A 19,010-nucleotide genomic window follows, 5' to 3' on the forward strand; every position below is an offset into this window, starting at 1 on the left:
TCCTTCAGCAACACGAGTTGTGATTGAAAAGGATACCATCGTTCTTGCATGACAGCCGGTATTTCTTCATCCCATTCATTAGTTGCCAACCACAACGATTGCATATTTATCTTGGCCCAAGATGTCACATGAGCCACCAGCCCCAAAGGGTCGTATATATGCGCTACTAAAGAGTAAACCTTTCTACGGGACCAGCTCTCGTTGTTCATCTGAATGTTCAAGTCTATGTACAGTTGGTCCGATTCTGGTAGCCACGCGATACCTAGAGTTTTTACTGGCTCTTCTGGAACTTCAAACATTTTAACATTGGATGTTGCTCTGTCTTCCGCTGAAACGCTAGACAAAATATCTAGAGGCACCACCAATGTAGTCATCGACATAGAAGTCCTCTAACAACGCCTGTCTCGCCAAAGGAAAGTTTTCCCCTTCATCAATTGCCAATTGCTGCAGTACTCGAATGGCCAGAAAGGAAAACGGGGCAACTCCAAATGTGACACGCTGCAACTCGTAGACTTCGATTGACTCAACAGATGACCATCGCCACAATACACGTTGAAAACGTGTATCGTGGGGATGCACCTTGACTTGCAGATACATCTGTTTTATGTCTGCCACTAATGCCACGCTCCTCATCCGAAATTTCAGCAACAACGCCAACAAGTCGTCGCGAATCACAGGACCAGTCATTAACAAATCATTAAGAGACTTACCACCGTCGATAAAGGCCGATCCATCAAACACAGGTCGTACCTTTGTACTGGTACTGGACGCCTTGATTACCGGATGATGCGGTAAGAAATAATGACCATGAGCTACCTCAGAATCAGGGTTCGCAGCCACCTTGACTAACATCCCTTTGTCGATGTAGTCGTTAATAACTTTGTTTCAACAAATCGTATACTTTTGCTTCAACCATGGTTCCCGATTGAAACGCCGTTCTAACTGCAAGAACCGTTTTCTCGCTATCGCACCGGACGGTTCCAATTGGCTCTGTAAGTCACACTTAAATGGCAGCTTCACTATATATCTCCCTTCACTATCCCGCTGATTAGTTTGCACAAAATGTGCTTCGCAATCCCTTTCCTCCTGACTATGCTGAAGCGGCTCACATATTTCTTCAATAACACAAAAACGCTCAATTAAATCGTTCAACCTAGTACACGTGCCACAAGTAACATAATTGCTACCTTCAGAAGCCAGCGGAATTTTCCCAGTTGCAACCCATCCAAAAACAGTGCAAAGAAATGTTGGGAGCGCTGGTAGCTCGAGCCTAATTTTACCACGGTTGTCCGGTTTCAAACAAGTCGCGTAAAATTTGGAGCCCAACAATAAATCCACTTCAGCATCACTATCGAAATTAGGATCCGCAAGCACAAAATTCATCGGAAGATTCTGCCTGCTAATTTGTTTTCCAGTTACCGGCCTGTAGCTATAAATTCTCGGCAACACTAGAAACTGCATACGTTCTTGACAGTTACAACTTCTGGAACGTATGACAGTCGTTACCGACGTCGTTATGTCCACTTTCGAATGTCAAACTCCCGATAATGCCGTTTTACTTTCGTACTGCGGTAACTTAAGCCGCGCAGCCAAGCCCTTTGTCATCAGGTTCACCTGAGACCCACTATTGATCAATGCTCTTGCCGCAATCATTTGTTACCACACGCACGCACACTCACTATCGCCGTTGACAATAACACAGAAGTGCACTCTCTGTTCGATGACGCGTTCACCAACACATTTTGCGTGCCACTGGTAGATGGAATTTCTTCACGCACCGACGGACCGATCGTTTCACTTACATTTTCATCTTGCAGAAGGGAATGATGTTTACGATTGCAAATATTGCATCGCGCACGTAACCAACACTTTGCTTGAAAATGCCCTTGCCTCAAACAATTAAGGCAAAGTATCTTAGCTTCAACCACTGCACGACGACGCGGCAACGTCAAACTACGAAACGAGTCACAATTTTCCACCATGTGCTATCTATCACATTTTGCGCACTTTGCTTCTGCTGCCACATTCGACGTAACACGACGTTCACTTGTAGATTTGCCAGCCGCCATTGACCTATCCACAGGAAACGCGTCCATTATGTGCGTCTGTGTGCGCAAAAAGTTTAACAAATCCGTCACCGTTTTTTGCTCACTTTCTTCAACGTGCCTTTCCCACTTTTGTTGGGTGCTTTCGTCCAACATTGAAATGATTATCTGAATAATCAAACATCCCCACTGTTCGGTCACTTCACCTAGTTGCTTTTTAATTTTTAAGTTCCTCTCGAAACATTCGATAAGTCCATGAATACCCACCGTGTTCATGAATTTCATCCGTGGCCATTGTAGCATCGCGTTAACATGACGCTTTTTCAAAATATATTCGTTAGAATATCGCTTTTTCAAAACATCCCAAGCCACGTCATAATTCGCATTGCAGGCTTGCAAAGTATCCACCACTTTCAGCCCTTCACCTTTCAGAGAACCCTACAAATAAAGCATCTTTTCAACCTGTGACAATTTCTCGTTCCCATGAACAGTAACAACAAACATGTCGTGATACGGGAGCCATTCGTCATATTTTCCGGAAAATTGAGGAAGCGTCAACTGAGGCAAACGAACACTACTATAATCATCGCACACGCGATTTCGAGCCAAAACTTGAAACTCCCCCCTACGCTCGTTCAATAGATCGAGACGAGGCGTCAATTCTGGGAAATCACTCTCTTTGTACTGAGCCAAAAACGTGTCGATTCTTGTCAACGATTGCACGACTCGGTCGCGCTCGTGCTTTAGGATAATCATATCCAGTTCTTCTGCTTGTGTGTGTTGCATTGTATTGTTCGAACCCGACGCGTCAGAGAAACCGGCAAAATCTTCACTAACCGACATTTCTAATACGTGACACAAAATGCATACACACGCAAAGAACACCCACTAGCACAATAATTTCTCACGCTTTTGCGATTTTTTCTTATTCAGAAATCCACCAACACTCGATACGGAACTTTCAGATTTCACACACGTTACGCGTATTTCGCCAAAGAAATCACTCAAAGTTCTTCACTTTAACCATTCAAACCAAACCACAAGTATTAGACCATCCTGGTCACGGCACCAATGTTGCGTTCTGGAACATGGTTTGTTAGTTCCTTACCCCCTTGACGCCCCTACGCCCTACGTTGTGTTTTGTTGTGTCGTCATCGATCGCCAAAGAAGACAAAGTAAAAGAACACGTCCGGCTCGTATCGAGTTTCATGCGCTAGTGCCGCTTTATTCGCACACATACACCTGTGGACATAAAAATAGGAACTTTTTTTCTGACCGAAAGAGATAGTTCTTTTCATATTTTTTGGTAGCCCTGAAAAGAGCTGATTAAGTGGTGGTTGGGAGATGGTGTTGCGGTGTTCCACAGAGCGAAAACACATTCTAACGGTCAATGTGTTGACCATTATTGCCTTTGACTGCCTGGCAGCGAGTAGCCATATCGCGGATGAGATTCTGGCATCTTTCTGGAGAAATGCGTTTCCACAAATCCTCGCAGCGTGCCCATAGGTCATCCGCTGATGATGATGATGATGCTTGAGCTTGTCCTTAAGAATTGACCACAGATTTTCAATTGGATTGAGGTCAGGACTCAACGCAGGCCACGGTAGAACTTGCACATCCTGGTTTGCCAAATAACATCTAACTGTTCGTGATGTGTGCTTTGAGTCGTTATCATGCTGAAAGATGTAATGCTCTTCGTCTCCGAATGTTTGTCGAGCGAATGGCAACATCTTACGACTAAGTATTTTTCTGTACCCTTCCGAGTCCAGTGTCCCGATGATACGGAACAAAAGACCCGGGCCGTGCCAGGAGAAGCAACCCCACACCATTACGTGGCCGCCTCCGTGACTAAGGGTATTTATCGTGTTTTTCGGATGATACGCCTGATTGGGAAGGCGCCAGACGTATTTAATGCCGTCCGAACCATCCAGATTGATTCTGGACTCATCCGAAAAAAATATTTTCATCCACCAAGTGATGGATGCAGTTAGATGTTCTTCGGCAAACCGAAAGCGCGCTTCTACGTAGTGCGGCAGCAGCTTCCGAACCTTCCGCGGTCTCCGGGCACAGAAACCATCCGCGTGTAAACGGCGAGACACCGTCTTCGACGAAACTTGCAATCCAAGCTCCTGCTTGATACAAGTGCAAGTAGTGAAAGGGTCCGCCCTGACCTTTTCAACAATCTGCTCGTCAACGTTAGCCGTAGTTTTTCGCGGACGACCGGTCGACTTACCCGTAGCCTCCCTACGAATGCACAATGGGCAGTTTAGAACAAATTTTGGGATAAAATTATTTTGCAGAAATTGTTTGTTTTTATCGTTTATAGTAAAGAGTTATGATAGTAAATAACATTTTATATGTAGTTCGCATCCATACCACCAGGTGGCGCTACATAAAATAGTGTTTTAAGGGACCTTTGCTTAATTTTATTAATTTTGTGTGTTTTTTTTCTTGTATTTGTTGTTTCTAATAGTATAAACCATATTAAAATATACTGTAATGTTTTATAATATATAAACAAAACATAATAATTTTGAATAAGATAATATTTTCTGTTTTGTATAGAACAATTGTAGCTAATTTTCATCACTTTTACTCACAGGTAGTACAAATATTAAAATTTTACATACACAACTTAGGTGGATGCTATTACAAGCTTCTGACGTCTTGTTCACATTTCTAGAGACATGAATAAAGGCATTTAAATAATTCGGTAGAGCAGGTACATTGAAATAAAGTAGTTCCCAAATTCGTCATGAAAAGCAGCTCATATTGTTAGTCTTTGAATATTCATCCTATACTTTTCCAAGTCCTGTACTGCCTTCAGAAGGGGTAATAAAACTAAACATTGTATGTTCTTGGTTTTACAACTATCCGAAAAAATCAGAGTTCAACGATAGCTACAAACAAAGTATTTACTACATTAGTAAAGTTAAACTCTGTCTTTGTTTTAGTGCGTGTAGCTACTGATATTGAATTGGTTAACGAATCAGAGGAATACAGCTCATTATACAAAATGTCCTTCTGGATGCATTTTCTTTCTTGCATAATATTCTTTGTAGCATACTCCCCTATATCCTTATATTTAGTTTGTCATGACTTTTGGGAGTTTCTTCTCCCAAAGCGCCAATAGATGCTGGTGCATTCATAACGTTTTCCTGTTATGCGTATAATTTCAGAATTATTTTCCTTACATCCGTCTATAATTTGGAGTAGGACCAAAAGTTATTTGATTCTAATTTGCTTCATTATATTTAATAATAAAGTTAGGTTAGAATAGAAATTTACATATTAGATAAGTACATGAGCTGAAACTAAGATACACAGCTTCGTAATGGAAATTAAAATCACGTAGAATATAGTTTTGTAGAATACACTAAATACGCTACACTAGGCTCCTATGGAGCCGCCTAGTTGCGCATGTGTCTGTTTTTAGAAAAAGTTGATGTGAAAAAACTTCAATAAAATTCGCGTTCGCAAACTTTCGCAGAATATTTCTTCACAGATTGATAGTATATATATTACACTATTATGTGACATATATGAGACAACGCCACTCTACGCCACTTCAATAATGGTGTAGCATATCTGCTATACAGAACTTATTATAATACACACTATCAGCTATAGACACATTGTAACACACTTTAGAAAGCCAAACCACACCATTGTTACACATTCAATATAACACATTCAGCAAATCAGATCATACCATAGCACCGCAACCGGAAGAGTTCAGGCCGTCCATTCAAACAAATAACAGACGTGACACACTTATCAAAAACAACCGAAACGGGCAACATAAGCAATTCAAGCGTTACTGCAGCAAAGTGGACAAACAGAGAACGCATAGCAACTTATTGCTAAAAGCGCAGTGTAGGCAAAGATCGACGAACGCACCCGTTCTTTAGCTAGAACAGTTTATACTTTCCAGAACCTTCGTAAAAACATAGACACCTCACTCCAACATAATGTATAAATTGCACCTCATATCAATAACCTTTAATTAGGACAAAAACACATTCCAAAACCGAATGTACGAAACTTATTGAGTATAAATAAAACCAAATCCGACCGTGGCAGGTCAGATTCGTTCGGACTGCCAAGATAGGACGTTACGCTTCCTAATACTTCGCCTTCCAACTTATTTCAAGAGTTTAGTTATGTCCCCCTACCCAAGGTAAGGCTTCTAAACTCCAACGTTTCCAGTAAGGGAAACCTCCTAAAGGTTTCTATGATCGGCTGGACGATCAAGTGTTGAAAAGTCCGCTTCGAACAAAAGTGTTATTCCACCTCGGCTCATGTCAGTAAAAACTGACCTACCGCGACGGTACTTGAGGTACAGCTGTACGCTCATCATATGGCGACCGTAGCTATCGCCCTAACCCATTACATGGCGACCGTGACCATAATCTGCAATCGACGGGCAGATTTGTTAACAAAGTGAATTCAAGTAAAATGTGATACGAACAACGGTAACGTACAGCGTAAGTGTCGTATGACGAACCGAAAGTATTGTGACCATAACCGGCATTCGACGGAAAGTGCAAAAAGTGTCAAATGTGCAAATTTATATGGAACATTCTACAACGCCGCTGGCACAAGTGACCCATATATATATATATATATATATATATATATATATATATATATATATATATATATATATATATATATATATATATATATATATATATATATATATATATATATATATATATTTATTATAGAGTATCGAGCCTCCATGGCCTACATACACAATTAAAACTAATGTCTTATAAACTATGTGTTCCTAAAATTAGACGTAATGCAATCTCGAATGACGCTAGTACATTTCGGTACACTAAAGGACAGGTCTACAAAATTTGAAAATAAATTAAAATTCTTGGACATTAATAACAACGGATCCCTAGCACAGAAAAGACGATAACGAAAGTCAGTTATTAAAAATTGTCGAGTTCTTAAAGGTCTAGTAGGGACATACAAATTTACATGACTTAGCAATAGAGGTGCATTGATTCTTCCAGTTAATAGTTTGAACATAAAAATTCCTTGGGCAACCATTCTTCTCTTTTCCAAAGTTTCAAGCCCTAACAACTGACACCTCGTATGATAAGCTGGTAGCACGTCGTTATGTCTCCACGGAAGCCGCTTAATAGCTACCCGGGTAAATTTTCGCTGGATCCTCTCAAGCCTCTCAATTCTAGTGACTTGCTCCGGAAACCAAGCAACTGAAGCGTACTCAATCAAAGGACGAACAAGGCAACAGTAAAGTGATTTTAAACAGAGAGGGTCATGAAACATTTTGCTACTTCTAATTATGTGTCCAAGAGTCCTGTTAGCCCTAGCAATTACGTCGTCAAATTGTTTGTCTAAACAAAGTTTCGTGTCTAATATAATGCCTAAGTCCCTAACAGTTTCAGATCGAGGCAATAAAGTGTCAGAAAGAATATAATTAAAACATAATGGAGTTCTCGCACGAGTAAACGAAATGACCGAGCACTTACTAACATTGAGTGACAAACAGTTTAAGGAACACCAAAGGTTAAAAACAGAAAGAAAGCCTTGTAATCGGAGACAGTCAATAGAACTACGCACAGGAAAGTACATTTTAAGGTCATCTGCGTACAGTAGCACCGGGCAGTCAGGTATAGCGTAAACAATGTCATTAATAAAGAGATTAAATAATAGAGGCCCTAAAATGCTGCCTTGAGGAACACCAGAGACCCTGCTAAATTCACTAGAGATGCAATCTCCAATCTTAATACGTACTGAACGACGCGACAAGTACGAATTCAGCCACCTAACTATGCTGATATGAAAACCAAGTTTTAAAAGTTTGCTAGTCAAGGTATGGATATTGACGCTATCGAAAGCAGAGTGAAAATCAGTGTAAACAGTATCTACTTGGAACCCTTTGTCTAGCTGCTTGTAAGTAAAATGCAAGAACTGCACTAGGTTTGTGACGGTGGAGCGTCCAGGTAGGAAGCCATGTTGCAAAGGTGTAAATATGTTAATAGCACCATGCATTATATGTTTATGGACTAATAATTCGAACAGCTTACTGGGAGCACATAGCATCGAAATAGCTCGATAATTTGAGATGGAAGTTCTGTCGCCTTTTTTGTAAACGGGAAATATCCATGACTTTTTCCATAGGTCAGGGAAGAAACCAGTGCGAAGTGAATTATTAAAAATGGATGCTAGTGGTGAAGCCAATTCATCGATGCATGATACGATAACTATTCCCGGAATGTTATCGGGTCCAGAGGCTAAGGAGGGTTTCAGCTTTGAAGCCATTGAACGAACATCATCGATAGTAAAAGAAGGCAATGAAATGTCAACGGAGTCTTGTGCCACGAAACGTAACGCTTCCTCTACCTTCTGGTTTTGTTCGGGAAAGCTCGTGCAGCTACGCGCAAACAGCTCAGCAAAACCATTACATATTTCTTGCGTGTCTGTAAACAATCGACCATCAAGTGTCATGCATGATGGGAGGGAAGTACGTTTCATCTTACGGTCCATAAAGTTCCAAAATGATTTTGGACATGCCCGAATGGATATCTGGACACGGCGAATGTAATTAGCATACAATTTTCGGTTATGAAACTTGAAGATTCTTGCAGCCTCCAGGAAATTGCTTCTATCGGCTTCATTGCGTGTACGACTGAATATACGATACGCAGAACGACGCATTCTTTCTAACCTTTTAAGGTATCTAGTGCACCATGGTTGAGAATTTGTAAATATTCGTTTAGGTACGAATTGCTCAATAATGTCTGACACTGCTGACGTAAGGTATTCAGAAGCAGCTTCTACATCCATGTTTCGAAGTCCAGTCCAATCAGTGTCCTTCAACGCTTTATGCTAACAAAATCAGCTCTGGCAAAATTATAAGCAGATACAGCACCAAGCAAGACTATGCCGGAATTATCGTCTGAACTAGTGTGGGAAAACTGCAGCTTGATTTCCAATGGTGGATGGTGGTTATCAACCGGAACAATCGCGACAAGGGAGACATAGACTGACTGCACAGGCACGCTATCTTCAAGATCATTTGAAACAAACACAAGATCCAATTGCCTTCCTAGGTCATTTACTATGCCACTGATTTGTTTTAAGCAATGATAATTTATCAAATCCAAAAAGCGATTTTGACCAGGCATGGATGACGCGGGTTCATAGTGCCTATCGATAGCACGCCAGGAGATCATTGGTTGGTTGAAGTCACCCAACAGACACATCGTATCGTTGTCGTTCATAGAAACACTCACACTATCAAGAGCCTCGTCGAGAGCAGTCATAGTTGCAGTATTTGTACTAAGGTCAGGAAGGATGTAACTTACACCGACAAATATTTTACTTGAAGGCAACAGGATTTTAACCCAGCAGTGTTCAATACTCGTTATATTGGTGTGCACAGGAAGGCATTTGAGACGTTTGGAAACAGCAATCAGGACACCACCACCTATCTGTCTGGCACTGTTATTAGCATTTCTATCGCTTCTATAGATAGCGTATTTGTCACAGATTACTTGCTGCGAAAGTATGGTATCATCAAGCCATGTTTCTGTGAGAACAATAATATCATGATCAAGCTCACTAGAAGCAATGTACACATCCTCAAGTTTAGTGCGTAGTCCATGAACGTTTTGGTAATAAATGCTAAGGTCATTATTCGTCATTGTTCGTCCTTGATTATTACGGCAGGCGACCCCTGTAGGATTGACATGATAGTCATACGATTGTGTGAGTGTAGTGTCCGTTCTATGGCGATGGTTTGTTTTGGTCTCACGATCATCAAGCTGCGTGCGCCCTTCGTCAAGCACTGCCTCAGCAGAAAGAATATCGTTTGTTGCTGGAAGAACATTCGTCAGGTAAGTGCAATTAACATTCACTAAAGTTGTTTCAGCGCCAGTGTTCCTCGATTCATGAGTCGTGTCAGGATTATTTGTGTGACTGTGAGTGTGTGCAATGCGCGTGAAATGAATACCGGAAAATATTAGTGGGTCTACGGTGTTGGTGAAGTGCGTGGAGTGTGTGCCGATAAAATTGTGTGGTCCAGCAGTGGCGGTGACCGAATATTTAGCACCGTAGGCAAAGTTGTAGGGGTGGAGAGACCCATTGGCGGTTGTAGACAAAAATTTGCACCCGGTTGTTGATTTCGGTAGTCAATGAATTCACGTACTGACAGGCCAAGGGGCCAGGTGTCGGGGGAAAGAGCCTTGTCACGTAGTGATAAAGGCACTAACACTTTAAATGACAGGAATGAGAGTGTCGCTTTATTTGTACCCTGGCGAATAAGGCAGTATGCAGTAGCATCATCAATCGATAAAGCTTGTTTGACCATTTGTACAATTTGGTCACTGGTTGTATCGGGAGAGAGCCGGGAAATATACAGCGCGCATTTTTGCACCGTTGAATGAGCGGGAACTATTTTGATAGGAAAAGATGCTTGTTGACGCTTCGCTTGGATGTCAAATGATAACTTGACGAAAGTGAGTTTCGTCAAGTGAGAATGAGCACGGTAGGAAATGATGAGTAGCGGGTGAGTTGCCACTCGCGTGAGTGGCAATCATAGAAAAATTATAAATAGGGCAACATAATGAATACACTTTCTCTTGCACTTTGGAAATTCAACACACAGCGGTAAATATTCAGCCCACGCAAAATCATCCGAAACATACGCGATTGTTCATGGTGCCGTGACCAGGATTGTGCGAATATCTGGTTTTTAAATCGCAAGTTTCGATAATTGCATCGGGGTTTCGTTTTACCGCTTGTGCCACACACTTTTTGGATTGCCGCAAACTTACAGCTGATTTTGCCGCATCACGCAAGTCACTGTAATCGCAAACACCCACATCCACTAACATAATGGCCACACCGCCCGTTGTTTTGGCGTCCCGGCGGACTGTTTTATTGGGAATTCTCTCGCGATACGAGAAATTCATTAAGGATTTCGTCCCTGAACGGGATCAAGTAGAGGTGGAAATACGCGTTAAAAGGTTCGATAAGCTGTGTGCGGATTTGGAAGCTGTGCAGCAACAATTGGAAGATTCTGCCGACACTCCGGAAGAAGTGTCGCAAAATGCTACACTCAGAGAAAGTTTTGAGGATAGATTAATTCTTGTGCAATCCCAGCTGCAAGCAAGGTTACCAAAAGAGCAGTTTCAAAATGCCCAATCGAGTACCGGAGCGAATCCGTTAAAGGGCATCAAACTTCCTACCATTGCGCTGCCTGAATTCACGGGGGACTATATGCAATGGTTGACATTCCGCGATACGTTTGAGTGCTTAATTCATAATAATATGGATTTACCGGCCATTCAAAAATTTCACTATTTGCGCGCCGCGGTTAAAGGAGAAGCTGCTCAAGTGATAGAATCAATCACCATAAGCGCAGCTAATTATGATTTAGCATGGAACACTCTAACGGAGCGATACTCGAATGAATACCTCCTGAAAAAACGCCATTTGCAAGCAATGTTTGCCATCCCAGCTGTACAGAAGGAAAGCGTTGCAACATTGCACCACCTTGTAGATGAATTTGAGAGACACACAAAGATTTTGCAACACTTAGGAGAAGAAACAAATACATGGGGTAGCATTCTCGAGCATTTGCTATGCACTAAACTTCCGATAATTACTTTACGCGATTGGGAGGAGCAAGCCTCAAGCAATAACGATCCCAGTTACGACAGTTTGATTTCGTTCTTGCACCGTCGTATGCGTGTATTGGAGACGTTGCTTGTAAACAACTGTCATACGTCTCAGGGTAACGACCTAGCTCCCGTACGGAGAATGACCGTTCTTCGCCAAGCCAGTTTTGCTTCCACATCGCATGAAATGCCGAATTGCATGCTATGCAACTCCGCGCACAACCTTCTGAAATGTCCGCGTTTCGAGCGGATGGACCCGAAGGAACGCCATCGGTTTGCTATGACCTCGCGTTTGTGCTTAAATTGTTTACGCGATAATCATATGGCTCGAGATTGTCCATCACAGTACAAATGCCGTTACTGTAATGCCGCACACCACACAAAATTGCACTACGCACATAACAGCCAAGCTTCCACTACACCACAGCATCACGCTCACCATAACCCAAATTTCACTGCACCTCAGCAACACACACACAACACCACTAGCGATCACACAGCCACAAACAATACACAACGCACATTTGCAGCAGCATTGCAGCATGCACCCGAACAAGTCATACTGCAAACTGCTATGATAAATATCATAGACGATTTCGGAATAGCACATCCTGCGCGGGCGCTGTTGGACAGCGCATCGCAACCGAATCTAATAAGCGATCGACTCGCTCATCGCTTACGGCTGAAGAAAAGTAATGTGAACATTACCGTCATTGGAGCAGGACAAGCTACAAAGACAGTACGGGAGTCCGTACAGGCACAGATTGTCTCTCGATCCAGTTCGTTCACTGTGAACACTGAGTTGTTGATTGTTGACAATTTGATTGCAAATCTACCAACGCGCGACATAGACATCAGCGATTGGAAGATACCACCTGGTTTCGCTTTAGCAGACCCTCTGTTCAACAAAGCTGCTCCTGTAGACCTCATTCTTGGTGCTCGTCATTACCACACTTTCTTTGAGAATGCAACTCAGTTCCGTCCTGCACCTCATCAGCCCGTGATGATAGACAGCGTTTTCGGCTGGGTAATGACTGGTCCAACTGGCAGTGACAATTCTTCACCTAAAACCGATCCCACCGCATCATATACAATCGTCTGTATGGCATCCTTGGAGGATTCGTTACAAAGATTTTGGCAATTAGAAAATTTAACCATGAATGATGGATACTCACCAGACGAACGACATTGTGAATCGTTCTATAAGCATACCACCAAACGTGACGATAGTGGTAGATATATTGTTCGCCTACCGAAACAGCCCGACTTTGATGCAAAGCTCGGCCTTTCTAGACCTCAGGCCATTCGTCGTTTTGAGCTTCTCGAGCGGAGATTGGAACGAGATCCAGCACTTCGAGAAGCGTACCAAGACTTTATGAAGGAGTACTTAGCACTGGGTCACATGTCTCCTATAAGCACTGATTGTGATGATACAGCTGCTTATTATTTACCACACCATCCAGTTTTTAAAGCGTCAAGTACCACCACAAAGGTCAGAGTAGTTTTTGATGGCTCGGCTAAAACGTCAACTGGCTTTTCGCTGAATGAAACTCTGCGGGTTGGACCCATAGTTCAGGATGAACTCATCGATATTATTTTGCGTTTCCGCACCTATAAGATTGCTGTCGTAGCTGATATCGCCAAAATGTATCGACAAATTGTGCTGCATCCGGATGATCGACGATTGGTTCGCATTTTCTTCCGTTTCTCACCGCAATCGCCGATTGAATTGTACGAGCTGAATACTGTGACATATGGTTTGTCTCCATCATCGTTCTTGGCCACTCGTACATTGCTGCAGCTTGCGGAAGATGAAGGTGCTGACTTTCCACTAGCTTCACCCGCACTGAGACACAATTTTTATGTAGACGACTTCATTGGCGGAGCTAACAGCGTGAGTGAAGCTCGCGAGCTTCGTCAGCAACTTTCCGAGTTACTCTCCAAGGGCGGGTTTGAACTCCGGAAGTGGACATCCAACTGTTTAGGCGTACTAAGTGGTTTACCAGCAGAGCATATCGGTACACAGTCATCACTGCAGTTTGTGCCGAACGAGACTGTGAAGGCACTTGGTATCGCATGGAAGCCCGAACTAGATGTTTTGTGCTTTGAGTCGACTGCAATAATGGAAACCGCCAACCTCACCATGCGATCCATATTGTCAAACATTGCTCGAATGTTTGATCCACTTGGATTGATCGCTCCAGTCATCATACGCGCGAAATTGCTAATGCAGGAGTTGTGGCTGCAGAAAATCGGATGGGACGATCCGGTCCCTGTACACATCTGTAACAAATGGAAATCGGTTACTGACGACTGGAAGGATTTGGAAAGCTTCAAAAGCGAACGGTATGTGCTCTTACCTAACTCTAAAATACAGTTCCATACATTTGCAGACGCGTCAGAAGTTGCTTATGGTGCCTGCATTTATGCGCGCTGTGAGGACCAGCAGGGACGAGTACGAGTCAGCCTGCTCGCGTCGAAATCGCGTGTAGCTCCACTAAAACGAGTTACATTACCAAGATTGGAGCTCTGCGCGGCCGTGTTAGGAGCACATCTTCATCATCGTGTTAGACGCGCTATGGGAATCGACACAACCGAATCGTTTTTCTGGTCGGATTCGACGGTAACGCTAAACTGGATAGCGTCTCCACCCAACACCTGGAAAACATTCGTGGCGAATCGTGTTGCTGAGATCCAGAACTATTCGCACCCTCGTCAATGGAAACACATTCCCGGTTCATCGAATCCCGCCGATCTGGTGTCTCGAGGGATGTCAGCAGCTGAAATGCTAAAAGGATCGATTTGGAGCTGTGGTCCTGAATGGTTGGCGCTATCCCCCTCCAAATGGCCAATGTCAAATCCATCACTGACTGCTGAAACGGATATGGAAATTCGTCAGGTGAGTGCTGTAGTTGCAAGTATACAAACCACTCACCATTGGTTCAATTTGTCGTCGTCCTACACCAAATTGGTACATATAATTGCATACTGCACACGTTTCATACACAACACAAAACACAAGACACGTACACTACAGTCATCACAAGTTACCTCAGCAGCATTACCGATCACCCCTGAGGCTATAGAAGCAGCTAAAATCGTGCTTTGTAAACTGGCACAAGAGCACGAGTTTTCATCAGAGATCCAACTGCTGAAAAAGGGAGAAATGGTACGAAAACAATCACCTCTACGGCGATTGAATCCGTTTCTCGACAACGATGGAATATTACGAGTAGGAGGCCGCTTGAAACTTGCACAGCTACCGTACCAGTTCAAGCATCCCATCCTGCTTCCCAAAAACCATCAGCTGGCTCATCTCATCGCGGTGCACATACATGAGAAGCTGATGCATGGCGGGGGAAGACTACTACTTTCCCGGATACGTGAGGAATATTGGCCACTCGATGGACGTCGGCTAGTAAAAAACGTAGTGAGGAATTGCTTTCGTTGCATTCGTCAGGATCCGCAGCTGACACAACAACAAACTGGTCAACTCCCGTATGAACGCATCACCCCGAGCCGGCCGTTTTCCATAACTGGAGTGGATTATGCCGGCCCGCTGTATCTGAAACCCGCACACAAGAGAGCCGCTGCCGCTAAATGCTACTTGTGTGTGTTTGTGTGTTTTTCAACGAAGGCAGTGCATTTGGAGCTGGTGGGCGATCTCTCCACGGCAGGCTTCTTGGCCGCATTACATCGCTTCACATCCCGGCGAGGATTACCATCGGACATATACTCCGATAACGGAAAAAACTTTGAAGGTGCGGCACACGAACTTAATGAATTGTTTGATATGTTACAGAACGAACAGCACCAAAACGTCATCGCATCCAACTGTTCGGACAGGGGCATAACTTGGCACTTTACCCCACCTAAGGCCCCACATTTTGGTGGATTGTGGGAAGCAGCGGTTAAGACGGCCAAACGACATCTCTACAGGCAGCTAGGCAGTTCGAGGCTGTCTTACGAGGGATACAGCACCATTCTGCAGCAAATAGAAGCGGCAATGAACTCGCGTCCTTTGTTGCCAATGACGGATGACCCCAATGATTTGGCAGCGCTTACGCCGGCGCACTTCCTGATCGGTTCTTCTATGCATGCTGTCCCGGTTCCCGACTACACACGACTGAAACCATACACGTTAGACGAATTGCAGAGCTGGCAATTGCTTGTGCAACGCTTTTGGAAGCATTGGACAACCGAATATCTGCAGGAAATGCAGAAGGATAATAAGGTAGTGAATCGTAGCGAAATAGTACCTGGCAGACTGGTCATCCTTGCGGACGATTCGCTCCCTATCACCCGATGGCCACTTGCTCGCATCATCGATGTACACCCAGGAGAAGATCAGCTTACGCGTGTAGTGAAGTTGAAAACGGCAAAAGGAATAGTTACGCGTCCAGTAGCTAAAATTTGCTTGTTGCCTGTTGCGAAGCCTTCCGATTAGCAGCACGTGTAGTTTGTTTTTGTTCATGACATTCTGTCATGGGGGGGAGTATGTTGACGCTTCGCTTGGATGTCAAATGATAACTTGACGAAAGTGAGTTTCGTCAAGTGAGAATGAGCACGGTAGGAAATGATGAGTAGCGGGTGAGTTGCCACTCGCGTGAGTGGCAATCATAGAAAAATTATAAATAGGGCAACATAATGAATACACTTTCTCTTGCACTTTGGAAATTCAACACACAGCGGTAAATATTCAGCCCACGCAAAATCATCCGAAACATACGCGATTGTTCAATGCTATATCCTTTTTTGTGCCAGTTATTACAGGTGGTGCATGAGTTTTGCGTTGAATATCGACAATTCGCTCCGTATTGTTGTTTTGGCTATTTCTTTGATTGCTCGTAGCACCGAATGTAAACAATGCGTGATTGTCCTTAGTGACATCAGAAAACAAACGTTTGGATGGATTTATGCGACGAATTTTTGCGGGAGGGTGACTGCTACGTGGAGTTTTTAGATCAAGTTGGCTCAACCGTGCAAACCCAGATTTGATTTCACTAGTCAAAGGCTCCATAACGGTCTTGATGCTTTCGGCTACTGTTGTAATTGCCGCCTGGAAGCCAGATTGCATGGCTGCATCTTTTACGAACTTGGTGCGCGGATTCATAAATACGTTGTTGCAGCCAACACAGCACCAGTGTATTTGTTTATATTCCGAAATGCGCTGGAACAGATCAGCAGGAACCGAAGTGCAGCGCTGATGAAATGGAGAGTCGCACAGGCAGCAGCTGATAGATGCCTCCGCAATTTCCATGGTGCAGGCGTTGCAAATACGGGCCATTCTGCGGGAACGATGCAGGTTGTCGTTGCAGCAACAAGAGCGATGGCGGTCAGGACGCGCGAACTCAGATGCGATCCGAAAAACGAAATTTACGGGAGTATTTTGGGTCAGCAGAGACAAACGCACTATTGAACGATAATGGAACCGTGTTCCAAAATACTGTGATTATACAGAAACCGGAAAATAGTATGATAAACAGCGCGATTTTCAAGAAAATACACTGAGCGATATGCGAATGCGTCTTTTACGTTGCGAGTTTGACATGTTACATATATATATATATATAAACATGTTTGACATGTTGTATATATATATATATATATAAAACAATAACGATAATTGAGCGGCCAGAAACAAGTAGAGTGTGGTGTATAAAATGACAATTCATCGAAAATATAAGTGATGAACCGTTTGAAAAAATAATGTATACGGTGAACAACAACTATGCGTTATTATGCAAAAAAGGTTAGTGACAACCTACCCCAACGTGCAGAAATGCAACAAGTTATAAATAAAGACTTAAGTGATGAACAAACCTTAAGTGAATAAAGACTTAAGGTTTGCAAAGTAGAGCAGACTTGAAGTGAGACGGAACGCATAAAGTCCAACGTAAGCGGAAATAACAAATAACGATGTCACCATCATACAGACACAGTGCAGTTACCATTAGCGATACGTATGTAAAAATGATGTTCATCTAAAAGGTGATAGAGTGAACGGCGAGACTACGGCCCACGAGATGTAACCAGGGTGATTGAATGGAACAACCGTTCCCAACGTGGAAGACGAAAAGACGAGACGAGCTCACTGCCCAATATGGATTGGCAGACACGAATGGACAAAGGGTCCCAATTCCGACAAGACATCGAACGACGACTGATGACATCGTAGAAATTCATATCAAACACCAAGCACGGATTAAAACACCAAGCACCGGTAACGAGCGTAGCATCATCATGAGCAGCAACAACAAAAATACATGCTATGTATTTAAAAAAAGGTACAGTAAATTTAAAATTTTACTGATGAGACTGCATAAATGTGCAATAATAGCAACAAAAAAAAAAACAGCTCAGGAATTTACTTTAATTGTCTATAGACTATAACAATACTAACAATAACGAAACTGAATGATGCAAAAACTATTAGAAAATATATATAAAAAAATCAGATATAATTTATGATCAGGCGAAACAGCTGAACAACTGCAGGCTCTGTGCATTAACAACATTAAGGGAAAATACTTAGGAAATTTTCGACATTATCAGAGAACCAATTTGAAATGGCTCAAATTATGGAATTGATTAAAATCACCACTTCTCTCATATCAAAATATGACGGTAATGAGAAAGATTTGAAAGATGTGGTGTCAAATTTAAACGTACTAAAGAAAATAGTAAATCCAGAAAATAAAGAAACAATAATAGAACTGGTATTAGGACGTCTTACAGGAAAAGCGCGAAGTGTCGTAGGGAAAACCCCAACCTCAATTGAAGAAATAGTTAGCAAATTACAAAACAGGTGCAGCATAAAGGTAACACCAGAGATCATAGTATTGAAAATGGATAGTACTAAACAGACGGGAACAATAGAAGATTTTGGAAGCGTTATTGAAAAACTAACCCAACAACTAGAAGAAGCATACATTGCAGAAGAGATAGCACCAGAAGTAGCCAGAAAAAAAGCAACTAAATCAGGAATCAGTGCATTGAGTTATGGACTCAAAGATTTTGAGACCAAAATTATAATGAGATCGAGTAAATTCGAAACCTTGCATGAAGCAATAGAGCGAGCAGTAGAGTTGGAGCTAGAAGACAGAATGAAAAAGGGAAAGAATGATCATATAAAGATCCTATATTCAAACGCTACCAGGAACAATAGAGGGTATGGAAACAACTACCAGGGAAGTAACAATTTCAATGAATTCCCAAATAATAACAGATTTCATACACAAAACCCACCCAGGCTCCCACCCGTTAAATATGGACAGAACAACAATAGAAGCAACAATAGGCA

At 42.7% G+C, this 19,010-nt stretch overlaps 1 protein-coding gene across 1 annotated transcript; it reads left to right on the forward strand.

The window, feature by feature from the left end:
* The first annotated feature begins 10,510 nt into the window (after positions 1-10,510).
* On the forward strand, positions 10,511-16,433 carry LOC121590392. The gene is made up of 2 exons (XM_041910043.1): positions 10,511-14,606; positions 14,730-16,433. Exons 1-2 carry the CDS (start codon positions 10,923-10,925, stop codon positions 16,152-16,154), a joined length of 5,109 nt encoding a protein of 1,702 aa, XP_041765977.1. The 5' UTR covers positions 10,511-10,922; the 3' UTR covers positions 16,155-16,433.
* The last annotated feature ends 2,577 nt before the right edge of the window (positions 16,434-19,010 follow it).

This window comes from Anopheles merus, chromosome 2R, assembly GCF_017562075.2.
Source record: "Anopheles merus strain MAF chromosome 2R, AmerM5.1, whole genome shotgun sequence".
Classification (NCBI taxonomy): Eukaryota; Metazoa; Arthropoda; class Insecta; order Diptera; family Culicidae; genus Anopheles; species Anopheles merus.